The sequence below is a fragment of the Bos indicus x Bos taurus genome, chromosome X, assembly GCF_003369695.1.
Source record: "Bos indicus x Bos taurus breed Angus x Brahman F1 hybrid chromosome X, Bos_hybrid_MaternalHap_v2.0, whole genome shotgun sequence".
NCBI classification, from domain to species: Eukaryota; Metazoa; Chordata; class Mammalia; order Artiodactyla; family Bovidae; genus Bos; species Bos indicus x Bos taurus.
In genome coordinates, this window is record NC_040105.1 from 109,221,859 (window position 1) to 109,239,782 (window position 17,924).

The following is a 17,924-nucleotide window of genomic DNA, read 5'->3' on the forward strand; positions in this document are numbered from 1 at the left end:
GCGTGTGGAGAAAAGGGAGTGAGAGCCCTCCTATACTGTTGGTGGAATGAAAGTTGGTACAGCTGCTATGGAAAACAGTATGGAGGTTCCTCAAAAAACTAACAATAGAGCTACCATATGATCCAGCAACACTCTTGGGCATATATCCGAAAAATATGACAACTCTAATTTGAAAAGATACATGTACCCCTATGTTCATAGCAGCACTATTCATAATAGCCAAGACATGGAAACAATCTAAACATCCACTGAATGGATAAAGATGTGATACTTACGCAGTGGACTACTTACTACTCAGCAATAAAAAGAAATGGAATTTTGCCATTTGTAGCAACGTGGATGAACCTAGAGATTATCATACTAAGTGAAGAAAGTCAGGAAAAGACAAACACCATATGATATCACTTATATGTAGAATCTAAAATATGGCACAGAGGAACCTATCTGCAAAGCAGGAGACTCATGGACACAGAGAACAGACCTGAGGTTGCCAAGGGTGGGGGATGAGACTGGGAGTTTGGGACTCGGTAGATGCAAAACTATTATATTTATGATGGATAAACAACAAGGTCCTAATGTATAGCACAGGGAACTATATTCAGTATCCTGTGATAAACCATAAAGGAAAAGAATATGAAAAAATATATATATGTGTATATCTGAATCAGTTTGCTGTATCACAGAAATTAACACATTGTAAATCAACCATACTTCAATAAAAATTAAAGAAATAAGAAGGAGAAACTGAGACTAGCCTTGAAAACTCCTTGAGCAGACAAAACCAGTTTAGTCACACAAGCAAGGCTTAATTTAACTTTGGGAGACTAATCTGACCTAGGTCATTTCTTGCTTATGCTTCTGAAAATCGTTAAGACAAAGCTGAACTGTTTTCCAAGGCTGATATGAGGTAACCACTGACCAATTCCCTACCGTTTAGGAAAATTCTAATAACATAAGCAGTCACTGCGAAGCAAAAACAGTCACTGCTGTCATGCTATGTAAACTATTTTATAACAGTACACCCCTGGGCCTCATCCCATGTTTTGGTTTAAGTGCTCTGTGTTTACAAACTGTCTTTTTGGTGTGTGTGCAAAAAACGTTCATTAATTACTATAGTGATAGTGAAGTTGCTCAGTCGTGTCCGACTCTTTGCGACCCCATGGACTGTAGCCTACCAGGCTCCTCTGTCCATGGGATTTTCCAGGAAATAGTCCTGGAGTGGATTGCCATTTCCTTCTCCAGGGGATCTCCCCAACCCAGGGATTGAACCCGGGTCTCCCACATTATAGACAGACGCTTTACCGTCTGAGCCACCAGGGATCATTAATTACTACTTTGATGATTAATTGACTTTGTTATTTTTCGGTGATTTTTTTTTGGTAAATTATTTATTCATTTAAGTTGTGCTGGGTCTTCATTGTTGCATGGGCTTTTCTCTAGTTGCGGCAAGCAGGGGCTACTCTCTAGCTGCAGTGCATGAGTTTCTCATTGTGGTGGCTTCTCTCATGGGACACAGGCTCTAGGGCACTCAGGCTTCAGCAGTTGTGGTACATGGACTTAGTTGCTCCTCAGCATGTGGGATCTTCCTGAATCAGGGCTTGAATCTGCATCTCCTGCATTGGCAGGTGGATTCTTATCCACTGCGCCACCAGGGAAGTCTTTCTGTGATCTTTTAACAAGTCACCAAGATCACCATTGATTGTGACAAGTCACAATTGACCAAATCATTGGTCATTGGTGACTGAACTTAGTCTTATTCAGCCTCTCACCCATATTCCCTCCTCAGAGGTCAGGGTGGGGGTGGAAACTGAAAGTTACAACCCTCTAACATTGCAGCATGGTTCCCCTGGCAACCAGCCCCTATCCTAAAGTTATCTGCTGCTGCTGCTGCTAAGTCGCTTCAGTCGTGTCCAACTCTGTGTGACCCCATAGACGGCAGCCCACCAGGCTCCCCCATCCCTGGGATTCTCCAGGCAAGAATACTGGAGTGGGTTGCCATTTCCTTCTCCAACTGGTGTGCTCCAACTGCAGCACGCCAGGATTCCCTGGTGTGTGTCTTCCAGAGTTTGCTGAAACTCATGTTCATTGAGTTAGTGATGCCATCCAGCCATCTCATCCTCTGTTGCCCTCATCTCCTCCTGCCCTCAGTCTTTCCAATGAGTCAGCTCTTTGCATCAGATGGCCAAAGTATTGGAGCTTCAGCATCAGTCCTTCCAATGCATATTCAGGGTTGATTTCCTTTAGGATGGACTGATTTGATCCCTTTGCAGTCCAAGGAACTCTCAAGAGTCTTCTCCAGCACCACAGTATGAAAGCATCATCTTCAGTGCTCAGCCTTCTTTACGGTCCAACTCTCACATCTGTACATGATTACTGGAAAAACCATAGCTTTGACTATACGCAGCTTTGTTGGCAAAGTGACGTCCCTGCTTTTTGATACACTGTCTAGGTTTGTCATAGCTTTTCTTGCAAAGAGCAAGTGTCCTTTAATTTCATGGCTGCAGTACTGTCCTCAGTGACTTTGGAGCCCAAGAAAAGAAAATCTGTCACTGTTTCCACTTTTTCCCCATCTCTTTGCCATGAAATGTTGGGTCTGGATGCCATGATTTTAGTTTTTTGAATGTTGAGTTTTAAGCCAGCCTTTTCACTCTCCTCTTTCACCCTCATCAAGAGGCTCCTTAGTTTCTCTTTTCTTTCCCTGATTGCACTTATCACTTAGGAAATTCTAAGAGTTTTAGGAGCACAGTGCAAAGAATGGAGATAAAGACCAAATATATATTTTGTTATAAAGAAAGCAGCTCTTTTGCCCTTTTCCTATTTGCCCATTTCTGGTTCCCCTGTAACCTTAAAAGAACCTGATCATAGGAATGAATCACCAGGCAATTTAAGCAAACTCCTGACTTATGTGTCCTGAATGCACGCCATGCCTCGCCTAACTTGTTGATTCTTTTCCTAGACAGAAGTAGGTAGGCCTCCACCCCCAGTAGCCCCCATAAGTAATCCTGCCAATAAGATAACATCTGAAGAGTCAGCTAGTCTGCACACAAAGGAGAAGGATGCAGAAGCCAACCTCCTGCTTAAATGATTCCCTGAGATTCTTCCCCCTTTTCCCTTTAAAAACTGTCATGGCTGATCAGAATCTTCAGAATTGGAGTGAGGACAAGAGTCTACCTCCTCCCCAGCTTGCCTGCTTTTCTACTGACACTTGACCCTCCATTATCACCTTTCAAACAAGCAGTCAAGTCTGCCTTTAGTAACAAGAAAGCAAAACATCACATATATCAAACCAAAAATGTTCACTGAAAAGATTTATTTTAGCAGCTGTTTTATCCCATTCTACACATTTGTTCAATATATTTATATTTGTTCTGCATAGATGGCATATTAACTTTTATAGTTGACTTTTTCATTGGATATTTGCTGCTACCTGGCCTGAAGAAAGAGTCAGGAGGATAAATAAAACCCGCATGGTGGAAACGTAGAGCAGCGTTTTGGTTCTCGGCAGAACTTTACTGTGGTGTGCACTTCAGTGTCTGCTTTTCTTCCTCTTCTTTCTCAAATCCTGAGCAGATGAGAGATCTTCCCTTGGGATATCGAGCACAACACTTACGCAGTTCTTCGATGACAGCCTGACACTTAGATTCCATGTAGTTGTTGGCTGAAAAACAGACAGGCAGACCCTAGTCATGATCTTATAGAACTCAGGCACAGGGACGTTGAGACCTGAACTTCCCAGTCCTTTTCACCTTAATGTGCCTACAGACATGGAAGAAAGAGGATGTAACCACATCCACTGAATTCTTTCTGATTTAGAGACCCATCGACAGCTTAATAAGGAAGAAAAGTATGATTTACAAAGTGCTCAGAAGATATTTTCACATCTAATTTCCTTTTCTTTAAGGCTGATTACTTATGTGCCTTTTTCTAGGGCAGTGGTTTCTAACCTCCTCTTTTTTTAGGGAGGAGTCACTCATCCCTTGCACATTAGTTTGCACTCAGTTTAAGGTGGCTGCTGGATGTTCCCAAACAAACCTTTGCATTAGGGGTTGAGAAACTGCAGCTTCAGCCTTTTTAACAGCTGAGCTAAGAATAAATTTATTTGGGGGGTTCCCAGGTGGCACTAGTGGTAAAGAACCCACCAGCCAATGCAGTAGACATGAGAGATGCAGGTTCGATCCCTGGGTTGGGAAGATCCCCTGGGGAAGGGCATGGCAACCCACTCTAGTATTCTTGCCTGGAGAATCCCATGGACAGAGGAGCCTGGTGGGCTATAGTCCAATGGGTTGCACAGAGTCAGACATGACTGAAACGACTTCCCATGCATGAGCTAAGAATGGTTTTTATAGAAGGTTGTAAACACACACCCACACTCACCCACACCCACAGCCACATACACCTACCCAAAGACCTCCTGACCTCCAAAGCCTAAAATGTTTCCTGTTAGGTCCTTTATATAAAACATTTGCCCCAAAGATAGACCCTAAGTCTAGGAGGACTTTATCTAAAGGTTCTAGGTAAGCTGTAGTCGATTTGAGTTCCCTATTACTAAAATAGGATGCATGGGAGTTAGTCTGGGATAGGAAAGACAATTCTGATTAGCAAGAGTACGGTTGGGTGGCTAAGTCCAGGTTTGGACCCAGACCAAAGGAGTTCCAATCATCACTGTGCCCCTTACTAGTTCTGTGACCCTGGACAAGTTACAAAGCTTATATCCATCTCACGGGTGAAAGGATTAAGTCAATGTTATTTAAAGCCCTTTCAGTTGCGATTGTCATACACTGAGTATTTAGTGGTCTCTATTTCAGTCCTTCCGGCTCTCACTGTAGCAAGGGGGTGTAACCAGCTCTAACTTGATGTGTGTTCTCCTTTAGCCATATGATGCTAATTTAAATCAGGAAAGAATCAGAATCACCTAAGAATTTATCTGGGAGAAGAAATTGTGAAGAGCATTCTTTGCAGGCAGGTGGTGGATGACCTGGGCCCATGGTAGTGAAAGCATGGAGTCCTAACTACTGGACTGCCAGGGAATTCCCCGTCCTTTTTCATCAATTTGGAGAAGGGAAAGAAAAGGATGAATAAAATGGCATTCTTATTTTCCATTAACATTTCAGATTAAAAGATTTAAAAAATATTGCTTGCATCATAAATGGAAAAGTCCAAGAATCAAAGTTAAAGGTCAATGGAAATACACAAACAAGGGTTTTCTTTGGTGGTGAGTCTTTGGGTGAATTCTGAACATTTTCTCTTCTTTCATTTTTATGTTTTTGTGGGCATCCATGTCTATTACTTTAATAATGGGAAAAAAATGATCAAAAAAATCAGTTTTCAAATTCAGATAGCCTTGTAGCTTTCTGCTAGTAATCATTGGCTGATTTAAAAAAACTAAAATTCTCTAGTATTTGGTCCAACAAAATGGACAAATCATATCAAATATGCTTTAGCTGAAATTAACTTTTGCCTTTAAGAGTTAGTTGCTGAATCCCAATTGTATTTTCACCCCCACACCTTCTAACTTGACTGCTCTTAAAAAGTGAGTTGTCGGCCACCAAAGTGAGTTGGTAAAGTATGACCAACCCATTTAGAACTGCTGCTGCTGCTGCTAAGTCGCTTCAGTCGTGTCCGACTCTGCACGACCCCATAGACGGCAGCCCACCAGGGTCCCCAGTCCCTGGGATTCTCCAGGCAAGAATACTGGAGTGGGTTGCCATTTCCTTCTCCAATGCATGAAAGTGAAAATGAAAGTGAAGTTGCTCAGTCGTGTCCGACTCTGTGCGACCCCATGGACTGCAGCCCACCAGGCTCCTCCGTCCATGGGATTTTCCAGGCAAGAGTACTGGAGTGGGTTGCCATTGCCTTCTCCACATTTAAAACTAGTCTTTTTTAAAAAGGACTTTGCTCATCTTAGTGATTCTCAACTCTGGCTGTGTATTAAAATCACCTGGTTAATGATTTCGATTGAGTCCTACCCAGACCCCAGCTGCAGAGAGTGTGATTTAATTGTTCTAGGCAAGTTTTTGAAGTTCTCCAGGTGATTCTAAATGTACAACCAGGATTTGTTAACCCTAAGCTTAGGTCACATTACTTATTTTCTGCCATCTTTGCTTTATTTTCTGCCATCTTTGGTGATATAATGAGGAAAAGAGGATAAATTAATTACAGAAATATTATATTCTGAGTGGAGTTAGTATTGTCTGATGATAAAAAGAACACTTGGTTTCTTGTTAGTTCACAGATAAAGTGGAAACATAGAAAAAGCATTTAACGTACTACCTTGTAAACATTTCTGTATTTCACAGGCTTGTTTCTGGCACGGATCCTTCTGCGGCATATCCAGAAAACTAAAATAAGAAAAATGATTTTTATTTTGTTTTTTATACATAAAGACTTTAAAGCCCCTCTAGATGGAATTTTCTTCTGAGACAAGCAGTATGCTCTTACAATTGCTGGAAAACAATTACACTACAACGTTCTTCCCGTTCAGAGGATGAATATGCTGTATTTGTGTAATATTCCATTTGGTTTGGAAGATATAAATAGCTTGGAAAAAAAACCCTTGAATTCAACTCATCTTGACCACTGTAAACCAACATTGGGCTAGAGAAGCCAAAGCTGCAACCTGACGGCTCTATGACTTACAGAACCACCTTTATAAATGATTTAACTCCTTGAGCCTTTTCCTTATTATTGATGTGCAAAATAGGGATCATACCTACCTGAAAGCACTGATGGAAGGATTAAATGTCATAAAGGCAATAAACTGCATAGAAGGCAGTAAGGACTGAACACATGATAGCTATTATTCCCAAGATTTTTTAACAAGTAAAACCTTACTTTTAACGTACATAAAGTGCTATGAGTATTTTAACTCAGGAAATGTCTTTATCAGGTAGTGAATCAGCAATATTCGGTGCTATTACTACTTCCTGAGAACGGTGCTAGGTAAGCAGTTAAAATTTTTCGTGGAGTTCTTACAGAAACCAACTTCAGATATTTGAAACCAGAGAATAAACTTAAATGCCCCTGATTCTGATCAGCAATTTCTAATAATGTGAAGACACCATGTCAGAAAGGAAAAAGGCCCAGGAGCCTTGGTAGCTATTTCATGAATGCAAATAATCTTTTTCTCTTTTTTTCCCCTCAGAGCCCCCTAACTTCTCAGTAGATCTGAGTTAGGTCAGTACTGGGATGGGAAACACTGGCGCAAAACCTAGGATATTTACAGGATGGGAGAAGGAAAGGCAGGTGAATTGCTGCAGGGCAAATTAGCGACAAAGAGATGCTGATGCTGCTAGCAGTTGCTCTCTTCTCTCTAAATCAGTACCAAGTCCTTGGTGATCGGGGCATCTGTTCTGTAGCAGGTGCTGACTTTTGTGGGATTCATCAGATCCCAGGTCCAGCGGATGATGTCCATTAACGGGTCTATGGCAATTTCCAAAGGAGTCAATGGCAAGTTACGTATCCTAACTACATGCTTGTGTTGGCTTGCTTTCTACCTGCATAACCCTTCCTCTGCAGTTCCACTTTCCATGTTCTTCATGGCCCTTTCTAAACTTCTGTGTTCTTGAGCAGTTTTTCACCCCACGCCCCCCCACCCCAGGCCCACAGGTGGGTGCACTGCAGTGGTGAATGTCGTGATTGTCATTTACTGAACAGAACAGTGGAGCATCTCTTCCTAGAATCCCAGCACCTGGTGGGGGGGAGGGGTGGAAAAGAAAAGATCATTAACATCACCATGATCAGAGCGAAAAAGAAGCAGCAGGGTAGGGACAGGGAGAGAGAGAAAATACGTACCCGGTTAATCATCAGGCAAAAGCTTAAGCAACAGTTCCTCTACGCCCCTGACCTGCCAGAAAAAGAAAAGTTTATAGAGTACTCTGTCATAAGAGGCCCAGGACAATGAAAAAAAAAAAATGATTAAGCAACAGGCCTACCATTAAATGATGCTGGATTTGCCACAAGCGAGAGTTGTTGTCCATGTAGCGCTCCTCGGGGTAGAGTTGCCACATGAGAGGTAGCTGGGAGGTGAGAAGGTGACTTGGCCTGGCTGCATCACCTAAAGGAACCTGAACTTGCTGAACTCGGGCCCTTAGGAAGCTCGTCTCCTGGTGGAGAGAAGCGATCACACAGAAAACCAGAGACTTCAGGATGGTGCAACGGATGTACTTGAAAGCAAAAAATCGATCAAGAAATCCGCAAAGGAGAAACAATTACCTCTTCCAGGACGGCCACCCACGTGCGCTGGTACTCGTCGCGGTAGACACCCTCTTGGTGAACCCAGAGGCGATCGGGTGGGGCCCCCACATCCTGTCCTGCCATCCTGGGCTTTGGGGTCCAATGCTAGCCCTGCTTTTCTCCACCTAAGCCTGCAGCACCCGTGCACAGGACACAGGTGTGACTTTGGGCCTTGGATTGAACACACCCATGAGCCAGGGGACCTGGTACTAGCAACCACCAACTAGAAGCCAACCTCTTTGACGCTTACTTGCGCCGTCTACACTGAACCCGGGGCATCTGAAGCTCGTGGCCGGTTTGAAACTTGGGGCAGAACCTCGGGTGAGGCTGCTGACGGCGAAGCACTCGAGAACTCAGGGAGGGAAGGGGTTCTGGGGGCATGTAGGAACAGCGCTATGGGAAGCCAGGGGTTGGGGGGGGTGGTCTCGCAGTCTTTGCATTCCGCAAACAGCATCGGACAAAATGTAGTGAGCCATGGAGTATGCACAGCAGTGCACAGAAGGACACACTTATTGGGGCAGGAAAGCAGTAGAACAGATGCATGCATGCCATCTGTCCCCAAGTAAAAGCCCTTTCCAAGCAGTTTCCATCTTAAAAGGTAAGACTGTGCAGGTCAAATCATGTAATCATGTGTGTGGCTTTCTAAATGGCAATCAGAATTTTGTTTTAAAAGGCAAACGACCTGTTAAGCAGTTTTCTTAGAAAGCTTACTTGGCATTACCTTTTGGCATTTCCAAAAGGCAGTTTTCTTTTTAGTGAAAATATATAAGGTCATATCATGGAATGTTTCAGTTCCAAGACAGTCTGGGATTGTGATGATTAAGAGTTGAGAGACAGCAAAAGAGGTTACCCATCTCATTTCATTTTAATGCTTCGGGGTGTCACAGAAGCCCATTTTCCCACAGACGGGTGGCTTTACATTCTGTTTTCCCAAGTCAGAAAAGCAGAAAAGCTCACCTGCTCTTTGAGAGGTGTAAGTGAAGCACACCTTTGGGGCCAAATCTTCCGTAACACAAACTCAGCTCTACTGTAAGGATCCTCTGCCCACTTCTGGATCGGATTTCAGGGTCTCACAATACCTCGACCTGCACTTTGCAGGAATGAACCTTTGGGGGCCAAGTTTCAGCATCACGGGGTGGCTTCCCTGGATGTCTACATTGGGCAGGGTGCAGACATGCCATTGGGGAATCCACTACAAAAAAACAGAGGCCTTCTATTCCCACTGGCTGACCATTAGGTAGGAGAGGGACTGCAATACGGCTTGGGAGGTTGCTAAACCCTCAAAATGAGACTGTCAAGAGCAAACAAGAAGCCAGAATGCAGGGTGAAGTCCGAGAGGAGAACTAACTGAGCTGAACCCAGCCTTTGCCAGAACAAGCTGAGTCTGATTTGTTGTTTTTCCTTAACATTGTTAGTTTACCTTCACTGAAAGGTAGGTGGAAATATGTTTGAGAGAGGGAGGAAATGGTTTGATTGGCATGAATGATTTAAGAGCATCATGGTTGCTTTGCCCATTGTACCCTGAGTGGACCTGATTCTGAGCCTATCATACCTTTTGTCTTATAAGTAAGTGTTAGTTGCTCAGTCATGCCTGACTCTTTGTGACCCCATGGACTGCAGCCCATCAGGCTTCTCTGTCCATGAGATTTCCCAGGCAAGGATATTGGAGTGGGTCACCATGCCTTTCTCCAGGGGATCTTCCCAACCCAGGGATCGAACCTGGGGCTCCTGCATTGCAGGCAGATTCTTTACTGACTGAGTTACAAGGAAAGCCCTTTGTCTTATATGGCTCTCTTATTTCAAACTCATCAAAGGCAGAATGCCTTCTCCTTAACCAAATCCCAATTTCTCTCAGTGGCAACACAGCCTCTCCTGATCCTGCAGATTAAAAACTTATGACTTATCCTGGACTTCCTCCTCTTCTTCAGTGGGTACATCCCACCTGTCACCAATGCCAACCAGTGCCACTACCACTATTATTTGAGACCAACTTCACCCCGATACCAGATTCATTGTGTCCAGTGCTGTATCCATGTTCTCCCTGTCCAGTTCAGTTCAGCAGCTTAGTTGTGTCTGACTCTTTGCGACCCCATGGACGGCAGCACACCGGGCCTGCCTGTCCATCACCAACTCCCGGAGTTTACCCAAACTCATGTCCATTGAGTCGGTGATGCCATCCAGCCATCTCATCCTCTGTTGTCCCCTTCTCCTCCTGCCCTCAATCTTTCCCAGCATCAGGGTCTTTTCCAACGAGTCAGCTCTTTGCTTCAGGTGGCCAAAGTATTGGAGTTTCAGCTTCAACATCAGTCCTTCCAATAAACAGCCAGGACTGATCTCCATTAGGATGGACTGGTTGGATCTCCTTGAATTCTCCCTGTCCACTCACCTATAATATGGCTTCCCAGGCCTCTCTGCCTATCTCAGTGCCATGACCACAGAGGGTACATGTCTGCCTCCTTGATGAAAACATCTTGCCTCTGATGACTACTGAACATTTATGTCTAAAATCACATTTTGGCCACTAATTATAAATCACTTTGCATTTTGCTCTGCTTATTTCACAAGTCCTGTCCCCGCCCCACCCCGATATAGTATTATAAGCACTAGACAGAAGGAATAACACAGTACTGGGCAGTACTGGGGCACTGTGAGCCTCAAATGCTAGTCAGTGTTCCTGGGAGTGGATGGACATGGTATGCTGAGTAGACAGACAAAAGGCCATATAAACATGGGTAGAGAGTGGTTCATTCTCTGGGTCGATTAGATAGCTATTATTTTGTTCAAAGCCTTTTTTTTCCATTTCGCAGACACAACTATTCTGCCTCTCTTCCCCGTCCCCCACCCCACAGCTTTGGAAAGGAGTGATCCAAGAAAAGAAAAACAGTAAATAGGAATGTCAAAAAGAGAGTCAAGTCAGAATTTTGATACAGAAGAAATTGGTGTGTTTCCCCCGCCCCCCCCCCCCCTTTAAAGTAGAAACCCAGCGTTGAGGGTTTTAGAGCCATCTCAACTTCACAGGTAGGCCCTGACAACAACTAACAGACTGCCACACTGACATTTACATGTTTTGAAGGAAAAGCAAACATTTACTGGTTACTCTGACTTTGAAAGGAGATATTTCCAGCAGAATAGAGGGCCAACCAATTGGATGGTATAAGTTAGGAAGAATCACTACCAAGAGGCCTGTGAACCTCTGCAAAATATTCTGAGAGGAAAGGCACCACGTGTACTGCTGTGACCCACAGGACAACATGCTGGGCATCAGTGGGGTGAGCCTGGGGACAAGCCCCAACATACAGCCCTGGACTCCCACTCGGAGACATGTGACGGCCCAGTGGAAGGCAATTGCAGGGATCAAGGGACTGAGAAGCTGCCCTGTGAATGCAAATCAATAAGAACCTCAGCTGAGAAATGCAAAGGCTCAGTGAGAGGGATTAAGAGCAAAGCCCCCAGAATCACCAGAGAAGGCAATGGCACCCCACTCCAGTACTCTTGCCTGGAAAATCCCATGGACGGAGGAGCCTGGTGGGCTGCAGTCCATGGGGTCGCCCAAAGTCAGACACGACTGAGCGACTTCACTTTCATTTTCACTTTCATGCATTGGAGAAGGAAATGGCAACCCACTGCAGTGTTCTTGCCTGGAGAATCCCAGGGACGGGGGAGCCTGGTGGGCTGCCATCTATGGGGTTGCACAGAGTCAGACACGACTGAAGCAACTTAGCAGCCCCAGAATCACAGGTTGTATGAATGGAACACAGTCTCCCTAGAGGTGATCCTTGGAACGCTGGCCCCTAACTTTTTCTTGGTCAAGTAAGTTTGGGAATCTTAGGGAAGCATAAAGCACCTAAGGATAATAAAAGCTCTGGCAAGTTATACTGGCACGAAACTTTAACATTCCCTCCAGTTTATCTGACTAGAGAACATTCTTCTGTATATGACACTTGTGCATAAACTTCAGGGCCCTGTGAACGAAGATGAATCTCTGAAACCTCGAGATAAACTTAGGTACAAAGTGCAATACAATACATGGAATATAACCCTGTTGCACTAAACTCAAGGTATACTACCAGATACAAATTCAAGTGGACTCAAAAAAGTGTTTACAGGGATTTCCCTGGCAGTCTAGTGGTTAAGTCTGTGCTCCCAATTCAGGGCTCACGGGTTCCATCCCTGGTTGGGGAACAAAGGTTCCTGCATGCCTCACGGTGTGGCCAAAAAAAGTGTTTATATTCCTTTATTACCCATGAATGTAGGGCTTCCCTGGTGGCACTTGTGGTAAAGAATTCACCTGCCAATGCAGGAGATGCAAGAGACGTGGGTTTGATCCCTGGGTGGGGAAGATCCCCTGGAGGAGGACATGGCAACCCACTCTAGAATTCTTGCCTTGAAAACTCCATGGGCTGAGGAGCCTGCCAGGCTACAGTCCATGGGGTCACAAAGAGTCAGACATGACTGAACGACTGAGCATACCCATGAATACACTAAGAAAGATTGCCCCCATGGGGGTTACCCTGATGGTAACCTGAATATGACCAGGGACCACACTGGCCTAGATAGACTATTTCTTAGTAAGGCGGTTTGTAAACTACTTTAAATAGATGACAGATCACAAAGAAGGACTTCCTTAGGTATGTAAGTAAAACCATTATTTTTCATGTATATAATGAATTATTGTGTCTTTTTAAAAATTTACAATTTGGCTTAACTTCCAGGTGTTTGAACAGCTTTCAAACATAAATCAGTCGAATACACTTATTTTATTTGAAGTGAATTAATAAACTCATCTAATTACAATGAGTGAAGTTATTAATATCAAGAATGCCAGCCCTGGAGTCAGCCTGGCCTGTATATGAATGCTGGTTTTGCAACTTACTAGCTCTGTGACCTCGGATAAGTTAAGCTGTCTACACTCCAGCTTTCTAAAATGTTAAATGATAAAAGAACATATTGATCATGATTGTCAGCACTTACTTAGCAGTTTCTACATGTCTTATATATATTGACCCTTGCCAGCTTCACAATCACTCATTAGATACTACGATTACCTTCACTTAAAGATGACGGAAGTAAGGCACAGAGAAGTTAGCTAACTTGCATGAGGTAACACAGCTAGGAAGTTGCAGACGCCGGTTCCAACTGGGGCAGTTTACACATATGAGACATAGAGATGCTTTGTAGTCTAGCACATAATAAACTTTGACATAAATGTCGGTAGTTTTTTTTTTTTTCTACTCCAATTAAACTTTAGAGCTGTCTAATACACCCATGAGCATTATAAAAGAGAATGTCAATGTTGAATGTGAGATTGAGGAACACCAACCATAGACAAAAGGTGTTTTTCTTCTCTTTTAGTGCTGCCTAAAAGTGGTTATAAACGGAAGAAGTCCCATCAGAAAACAATAATAACAGCCATTCGTGCACCATCAGCGCAGGGCACACTAGCCGCGAAGAGCAATTGAAAAGAATATATGCTGTAAAATCGAAGCTTAAGAGCAAAATCGGATAGGTCGAATGTAATCGCACACTTGAAATGTCGCCCCTGCTTCACCATTAGCAAAATGAATAGTGGAAGGATCTGCAATATGATTCTTAAACTTTAGGTAAACAATGGAGGTTGCTGGCATAGATGTTCCACGGGACGTTGGCCCTATTTGTGGGGAGATTGGGGTTGGAACTGACTTGGGAGAAGAGCAAAGCATCAACACGTCCTCCAGCAGCACCCTGGGCGTGTTCCCTTTCCAGTACTGGCCTGTTCGCCTGGCTCCCAGACTACACACGAAACCGGTCAAACCAACAGGCACTGACCGGCTGTAGCGGCAGCACGGCATAGATTGTCTTTGATTTAGACTCGTTCAAGAACCCGCGTGTAATTTCTAGCCTTGGCAGTTGGGAGATGCGTACTTTCCCTTATGGCGTGTTTATCACACCTCCAAAGAAAATGACTTTTACGTATAATTTCACCGGGTCTGATATCACAGAGACAAGGCGAGCTGAGGAAACTCGTGCGTTATCTGCGGCGATCTGAGATACATCTGACCTCAAATCGAAACTTGAATTCCCCTTTCCCTTTCCCTGTATCGAACACAGAGATACCTAAAAGCCTTCGGAGAAAGTAGCAGCCACCAAGCTTAGGAGTGATACTTTTCAGATACAGTGTAGCACTGTTTCTGCCAAGAGGTTACTCACATGAATATAGTGTTTCTTGGGCTAATTAATCCGCCTCAAGAGCAGCGAGGCTACAACTTCAGGTCACCCACCCCGGGCCACTCAAGCCGAGATCGGGACGTGAGCCCGGGGAGAGCCGAGGCGCATTCCGAGCCGAGGTCACCGAACCGAAGTTACCGGCCGGTTACCGGAAGTGGTCCAATGAAAGAGTGGTCCCAAATTCAAGGCCCCTAACTTGGAAACAAAATAAAAGAAAACCTTAACTCGGGACCCAGTTTTCAAAGAGCGTCCCCTGGGCGCGAGAAGGCCGGCGGGGGCAGCGATGCCGCTGGCGGGAGGTCCCCGGAGCGTGTAGGCCGCGCACGGCTCTTCTCGGCGGGCGGGCAAAATGGGCGCCGGCGAGCAGGAGGCGCTGGCCCGGCCGTCCGCCCGTTCCTCACACACCACGTCCGCCCGCGGCCCGACAGCGCCGCCTCCCTGCCGCCCCCCGAGCCCGGCCCCACGTCCTGCCCGCGGCCGGCCACCGCCCTCCGCCCCAACGGCCACGCCTGCCTCAACCGGGGCGGGCGTTTCCCAGGTACCGCTGGGCCGGCCCCGCCCCCGCGTCCCAAGCTCCGCCCCCGCGCGCCCGCCCGCCCCTCCCCGCGCCCCACGCCCCGCCCCGCCCCAAGCCCCGCCCCCACTCGCCCGCCCTCCACCCACCCCGCACCCCAGGCCCTGCTCCCACGTCCCAAGCTCCGCCCCCGCGCGCCCTCCCGCCCCGCCCCACCCCGCGCCCCAGGCCCCGCCCCCCGCGGAACCCGCCCGGCCCGGCTGAGCGGCGGGTTGGCCAGGGCCGAGCTGGCCGGAGGCGGACGTGAGCGGGCCGGGCCAAGATGGCGGTGCAGGTGGTGCAGGCGGTGCAAGCGGTCCATCTGGAGTCAGACGCCTTCCTGGTGTGTCTCAATCACGCTCTGAGCACGGAGAAGGAAGAGGTGATGGGGCTGTGCATTGGGGAGGTAAGTCAGCCGACCAGCCCGGCCAGGACCCTGCCGAGCGGTCTCCCCACGTCCCCGGGCGGCTGCTGGCCGCGCCCGGGGCTCTGGAGGCCACAGGCCCCCTCGGCTCATCCTTGGATAGGTCATCCCCCTTGCCTCTGCTCGCTGAAGGCTTCGGGAGCCTTCCAAAAGCCCCCAGCGGTCCCCATCAAGCCTTTGGGAGAGGCGGGGGCAGGGGAGGGAAGATTTGCATTTTCTCCTGGGTGTGCTCAGTGCTGGCCGACTCTTTGCGACCCCGTGTATTGCAGCCCGCCAGGCTCCTCCGTCCGTGGCATTCTCCAGGCAAGAATACTGGAGTGGCTTGCCATTTCCTCCAGGGGATCGTCCCCACCCAGGGCTCGAACCTGGATCTCCTGCATCTCCTACATTGGTAGGCGGGTTGTACTGTGTGGCTTTTCTTTAGATCTGGAGTTACCACCCCAGTGACCAAACCCGCGAGTCAGACCAGAAAGAATCTGTTACAATGAGGACATCAGTGTATTAGGAAGCAGGCGTCCACGATTAGGGCCTTCACTGTTCCCTCTAGGAGTCATTTTGAGGGCATCAAATAACCTAAGACAGGTGAGGCTTTCTAAGACTCCCAAATTTCCGCTGTGTTAAATATTGCAGAAGGCGAAAGAGACCGAGCTTACTTGTTGATAATCCAAAGTAAGAGTTGTCCAGGCTTTCATGCTGGTGTACAGGAACCTGTCACCTGATTTTCATTTTATCTGCATCATGTACCTCTAATACAGTTAATGTGATCAATAATCTTTTCTGCTCTTTCCCACTCTAGTTAAATGATGACTTAAGGTAAGACTCTATTTGTTTATTCCTATCTTTTGATCTCTTTGTTACTGTTAACGCCAAATTATCACAGCTTTCCCAGTATTTTGGACTGGATGTATTCTAACTTACCTTGATGACTCTGGAGCTCCCTCAATAACCCAGTTTCAATTCCACCCCACCTCTGAAAGTTGTTTTCCACCTGACTTTCTAGTTAGGAGGATTGGCAGTTGAGATATGGATGTGAAAAATATGGTTGCGGGAACCAAGATCCTAAGTGAAAGCTCTTTGGGGCAGATAGCCTGCATGGGAAGGGGCTGTGTCCCTCTATTAATCCATTTCTCTGTCTACATTGTCAGTGGCTTTCTGCCTCCCCCTGGTGGACCCTACAGTGATCTCCAAGGTCTCCAGCAGCTTGAATGCTTTTGGTGGTGAAAGCTTTGGGTTACCTTTATTGAAACGTCAAAGCATAGAATTTCTCCTTGGCAAACTCAAGTGCTTAATATCCAACATTATAGGACTTTAGCTTTGATCATGAAAACTGTGTGCTTGCCACTTAAGCATGTGTCTCAGACTCCTCCTAACAGTCATGAGCACAGCTCTAGTCTCAGTTTATTTCCCTCCTCTTTCTGTCTTTACTGTTTCATTGCAAAAACTGCTAATCCTGTTACTTTGCTTTGAGACCTTTTTTTTTTTTTTTATATTCCCAAGCTCAGTTCCTTTTTTTCTAATTTATCCCCAAAAGGAATGACCCCAAATTTACATATACTGGAACTGAAATGCGCACAGTTGCTGAAAAGGTACGTGTGCTCTCATTTTGCATGATGCAAACTTGCACTCGGGGATGGATATCTGTCTGTTTGATGGTCTCAGCCAGGGATGAACCTGCTTCCTGCAGACCTTCATTTGTGGCTGGCGGTGGGGGGGTGGGTGGGTGTTCTCTCTAGTAAAATCAGATGAAGAATCTCCTCACTAGGAATGGGACCTATTCTTCACAGGAAGTTTTTCCTACTCCATCGAAATGAGTAACTGCCATCAGCTCTCCTCCTCGATGGCCTCTGCTGGGTTTGTGGCCCTTCTCCCATCTTCCTTGAGACTTTGGCTGGTTTGCATCCCTGTTATCTTTTTATCCCAAGTCTCAACAGTCACTCAGGCAACCCCTCTCTGCTTACAGGCAACCTGTCTGCACTTCTGCTCCACCTTTTCTGTTATTCTCATTTTTGTGGTCGAGTATCATGCTTCTCAACCTAATTGTGCAGTTCAGTTCAGTTCAGTTGCTCAGTCGTGTCCGACTCTTTGCAACCCCATGAACTGCAGCACACCAGGCCTCCCTGTCCATCACCAACTCCCAGAGTTTACCCAAACTCATGTCCATTGAGTTGGTGATGCCATCCAACCACCTCATCCTCTGTCGTCCCCTTCTCCTCCTGCCCTCAATCTTTCCCAGCATCAAGGTCTTTTCCAATGAGTCAGCTCTTCACATCAGGTGTCCAAGGTATTGGAGTTTCAGCTTTAGCATCAGTCCTTCCAATGAACACCCAGGACTGATCTCCTTTAGCTTTAGGACCAGTTAATTTCCCCCCCAGTGTGTTGCAGACCACCGCTTCTGTAAAATACAATAAAAGTGAATTCTGTCCTCCCATGAAGCAGATGATGAAGGTGATAAAAGCTATCAGGCAACAACTCCATCTAATTATTACCCGCACATACAGTCCTCTCCATGTT

At 46.0% G+C, this 17,924-nt stretch overlaps 3 protein-coding genes across 11 annotated transcripts in view; 1 reads left to right on the top strand and 2 right to left on the bottom strand.

Moving 5' to 3' along the window:
* Positions 1–3,295: 3,295 nt before the first annotated feature.
* On the bottom strand, positions 3,296–14,506 carry MTCP1 (mature T cell proliferation 1). Of its 3 annotated transcripts, XR_003509636.1 has the most exons (7): positions 14,419–14,506; positions 8,212–8,363; positions 7,932–8,102; positions 7,792–7,843; positions 7,221–7,687; positions 6,271–6,338; positions 3,296–3,658 (listed from the first exon to the last, which is right to left on the bottom strand). XR_003509636.1 is itself a non-coding variant. In XM_027533838.1 (6 exons), exons 2-4 carry the CDS (start codon positions 8,314–8,316, stop codon positions 7,796–7,798), a joined length of 324 nt encoding a protein of 107 aa, XP_027389639.1. In that variant the 5' UTR covers positions 8,317–8,363; positions 14,419–14,506; the 3' UTR covers positions 6,272–6,338; positions 7,647–7,687; positions 7,792–7,795. The 3 variants fall into 3 exon arrangements, 1 of the variants encoding a protein (XP_027389639.1); XR_003509635.1 differs by having other exon boundaries at positions 6,271–7,687; XM_027533838.1 differs by lacking the exon at positions 3,296–3,658 and having other exon boundaries at positions 6,272–6,338; positions 7,647–7,687.
* On the bottom strand, positions 3,296–14,807 carry CMC4 (C-X9-C motif containing 4). Of its 4 annotated transcripts, XM_027533841.1 has the most exons (4): positions 7,792–7,839; positions 7,647–7,687; positions 6,271–6,338; positions 3,296–3,658 (listed from the first exon to the last, which is right to left on the bottom strand). In XM_027533841.1, exons 2-4 carry the CDS (start codon positions 7,664–7,666, stop codon positions 3,510–3,512), a joined length of 237 nt encoding a protein of 78 aa, XP_027389642.1. In that variant the 5' UTR covers positions 7,667–7,687; positions 7,792–7,839; the 3' UTR covers positions 3,296–3,509. The 4 variants fall into 4 exon arrangements, with proteins under 4 accessions (XP_027389642.1, XP_027389644.1, XP_027389640.1 ...); XM_027533843.1 differs by lacking the exons at positions 7,647–7,687; positions 7,792–7,839 and adding an exon at positions 14,419–14,807; XM_027533839.1 differs by lacking the exons at positions 7,647–7,687; positions 7,792–7,839 and adding an exon at positions 7,494–7,580.
* A 386-nt stretch (positions 14,808–15,193) lies between these two features.
* Positions 15,194–17,924, top strand: part of BRCC3 (BRCA1/BRCA2-containing complex subunit 3) — a 78,842-nt gene continuing 76,111 nt past the window's right edge. For 2 of the 4 annotated variants that reach the window (XM_027533386.1, XM_027533390.1), the window contains exons 1-3: positions 15,196–15,395; positions 16,210–16,226; positions 16,945–16,999. In XM_027533386.1, the coding sequence (XP_027389187.1) occupies positions 15,273–15,395; positions 16,210–16,226; positions 16,945–16,999 (195 nt within the window). In that variant the 5' untranslated portion in view covers positions 15,196–15,272. Of the gene's footprint in view, positions 15,396–16,209; positions 16,227–16,944; positions 17,000–17,924 lie in introns of all 4 variants that reach the window. The other 2 variants (XM_027533387.1, XM_027533389.1) reach the window with 2 other exon arrangements.

Excerpts from the sequence above, each read along its gene's own strand:
- CMC4 (XM_027533839.1), bottom strand. The coding sequence starts at position 7,537 with ATGAAGAACATGGAAAGTGGAACTGCAGAGGAAGGGTTATGCAG. Across the intron at positions 6,339-7,493 it reads GCAGAGGAAGGGTTATGCAG|TTTTCTGGATATGCCGCAGA; the intron begins GTAGAAAGCAAG and ends TTCTTATTTTAG. Across the intron at positions 3,659-6,270 it reads AATACAGAAATGTTTACAAG|CCAACAACTACATGGAATCT; the intron begins GTAGTACGTTAA and ends TCTGTTTTTCAG.
- MTCP1 (XM_027533838.1), bottom strand. The coding sequence starts at position 8,316 with ATGGCAGGACAGGATGTGGGGGCCCCACCCGATCGCCTCTGGGTTCAC. Across the intron at positions 8,103-8,211 it reads GGGTGGCCGTCCTGGAAGAG|GAGACGAGCTTCCTAAGGGC; the intron begins GTAATTGTTTCT and ends TCTCTCCACCAG. Across the intron at positions 7,844-7,931 it reads AAATCCAGCATCATTTAATG|GTCAGGGGCGTAGAGGAACT; the intron begins GTAGGCCTGTTG and ends TTTTTCTGGCAG.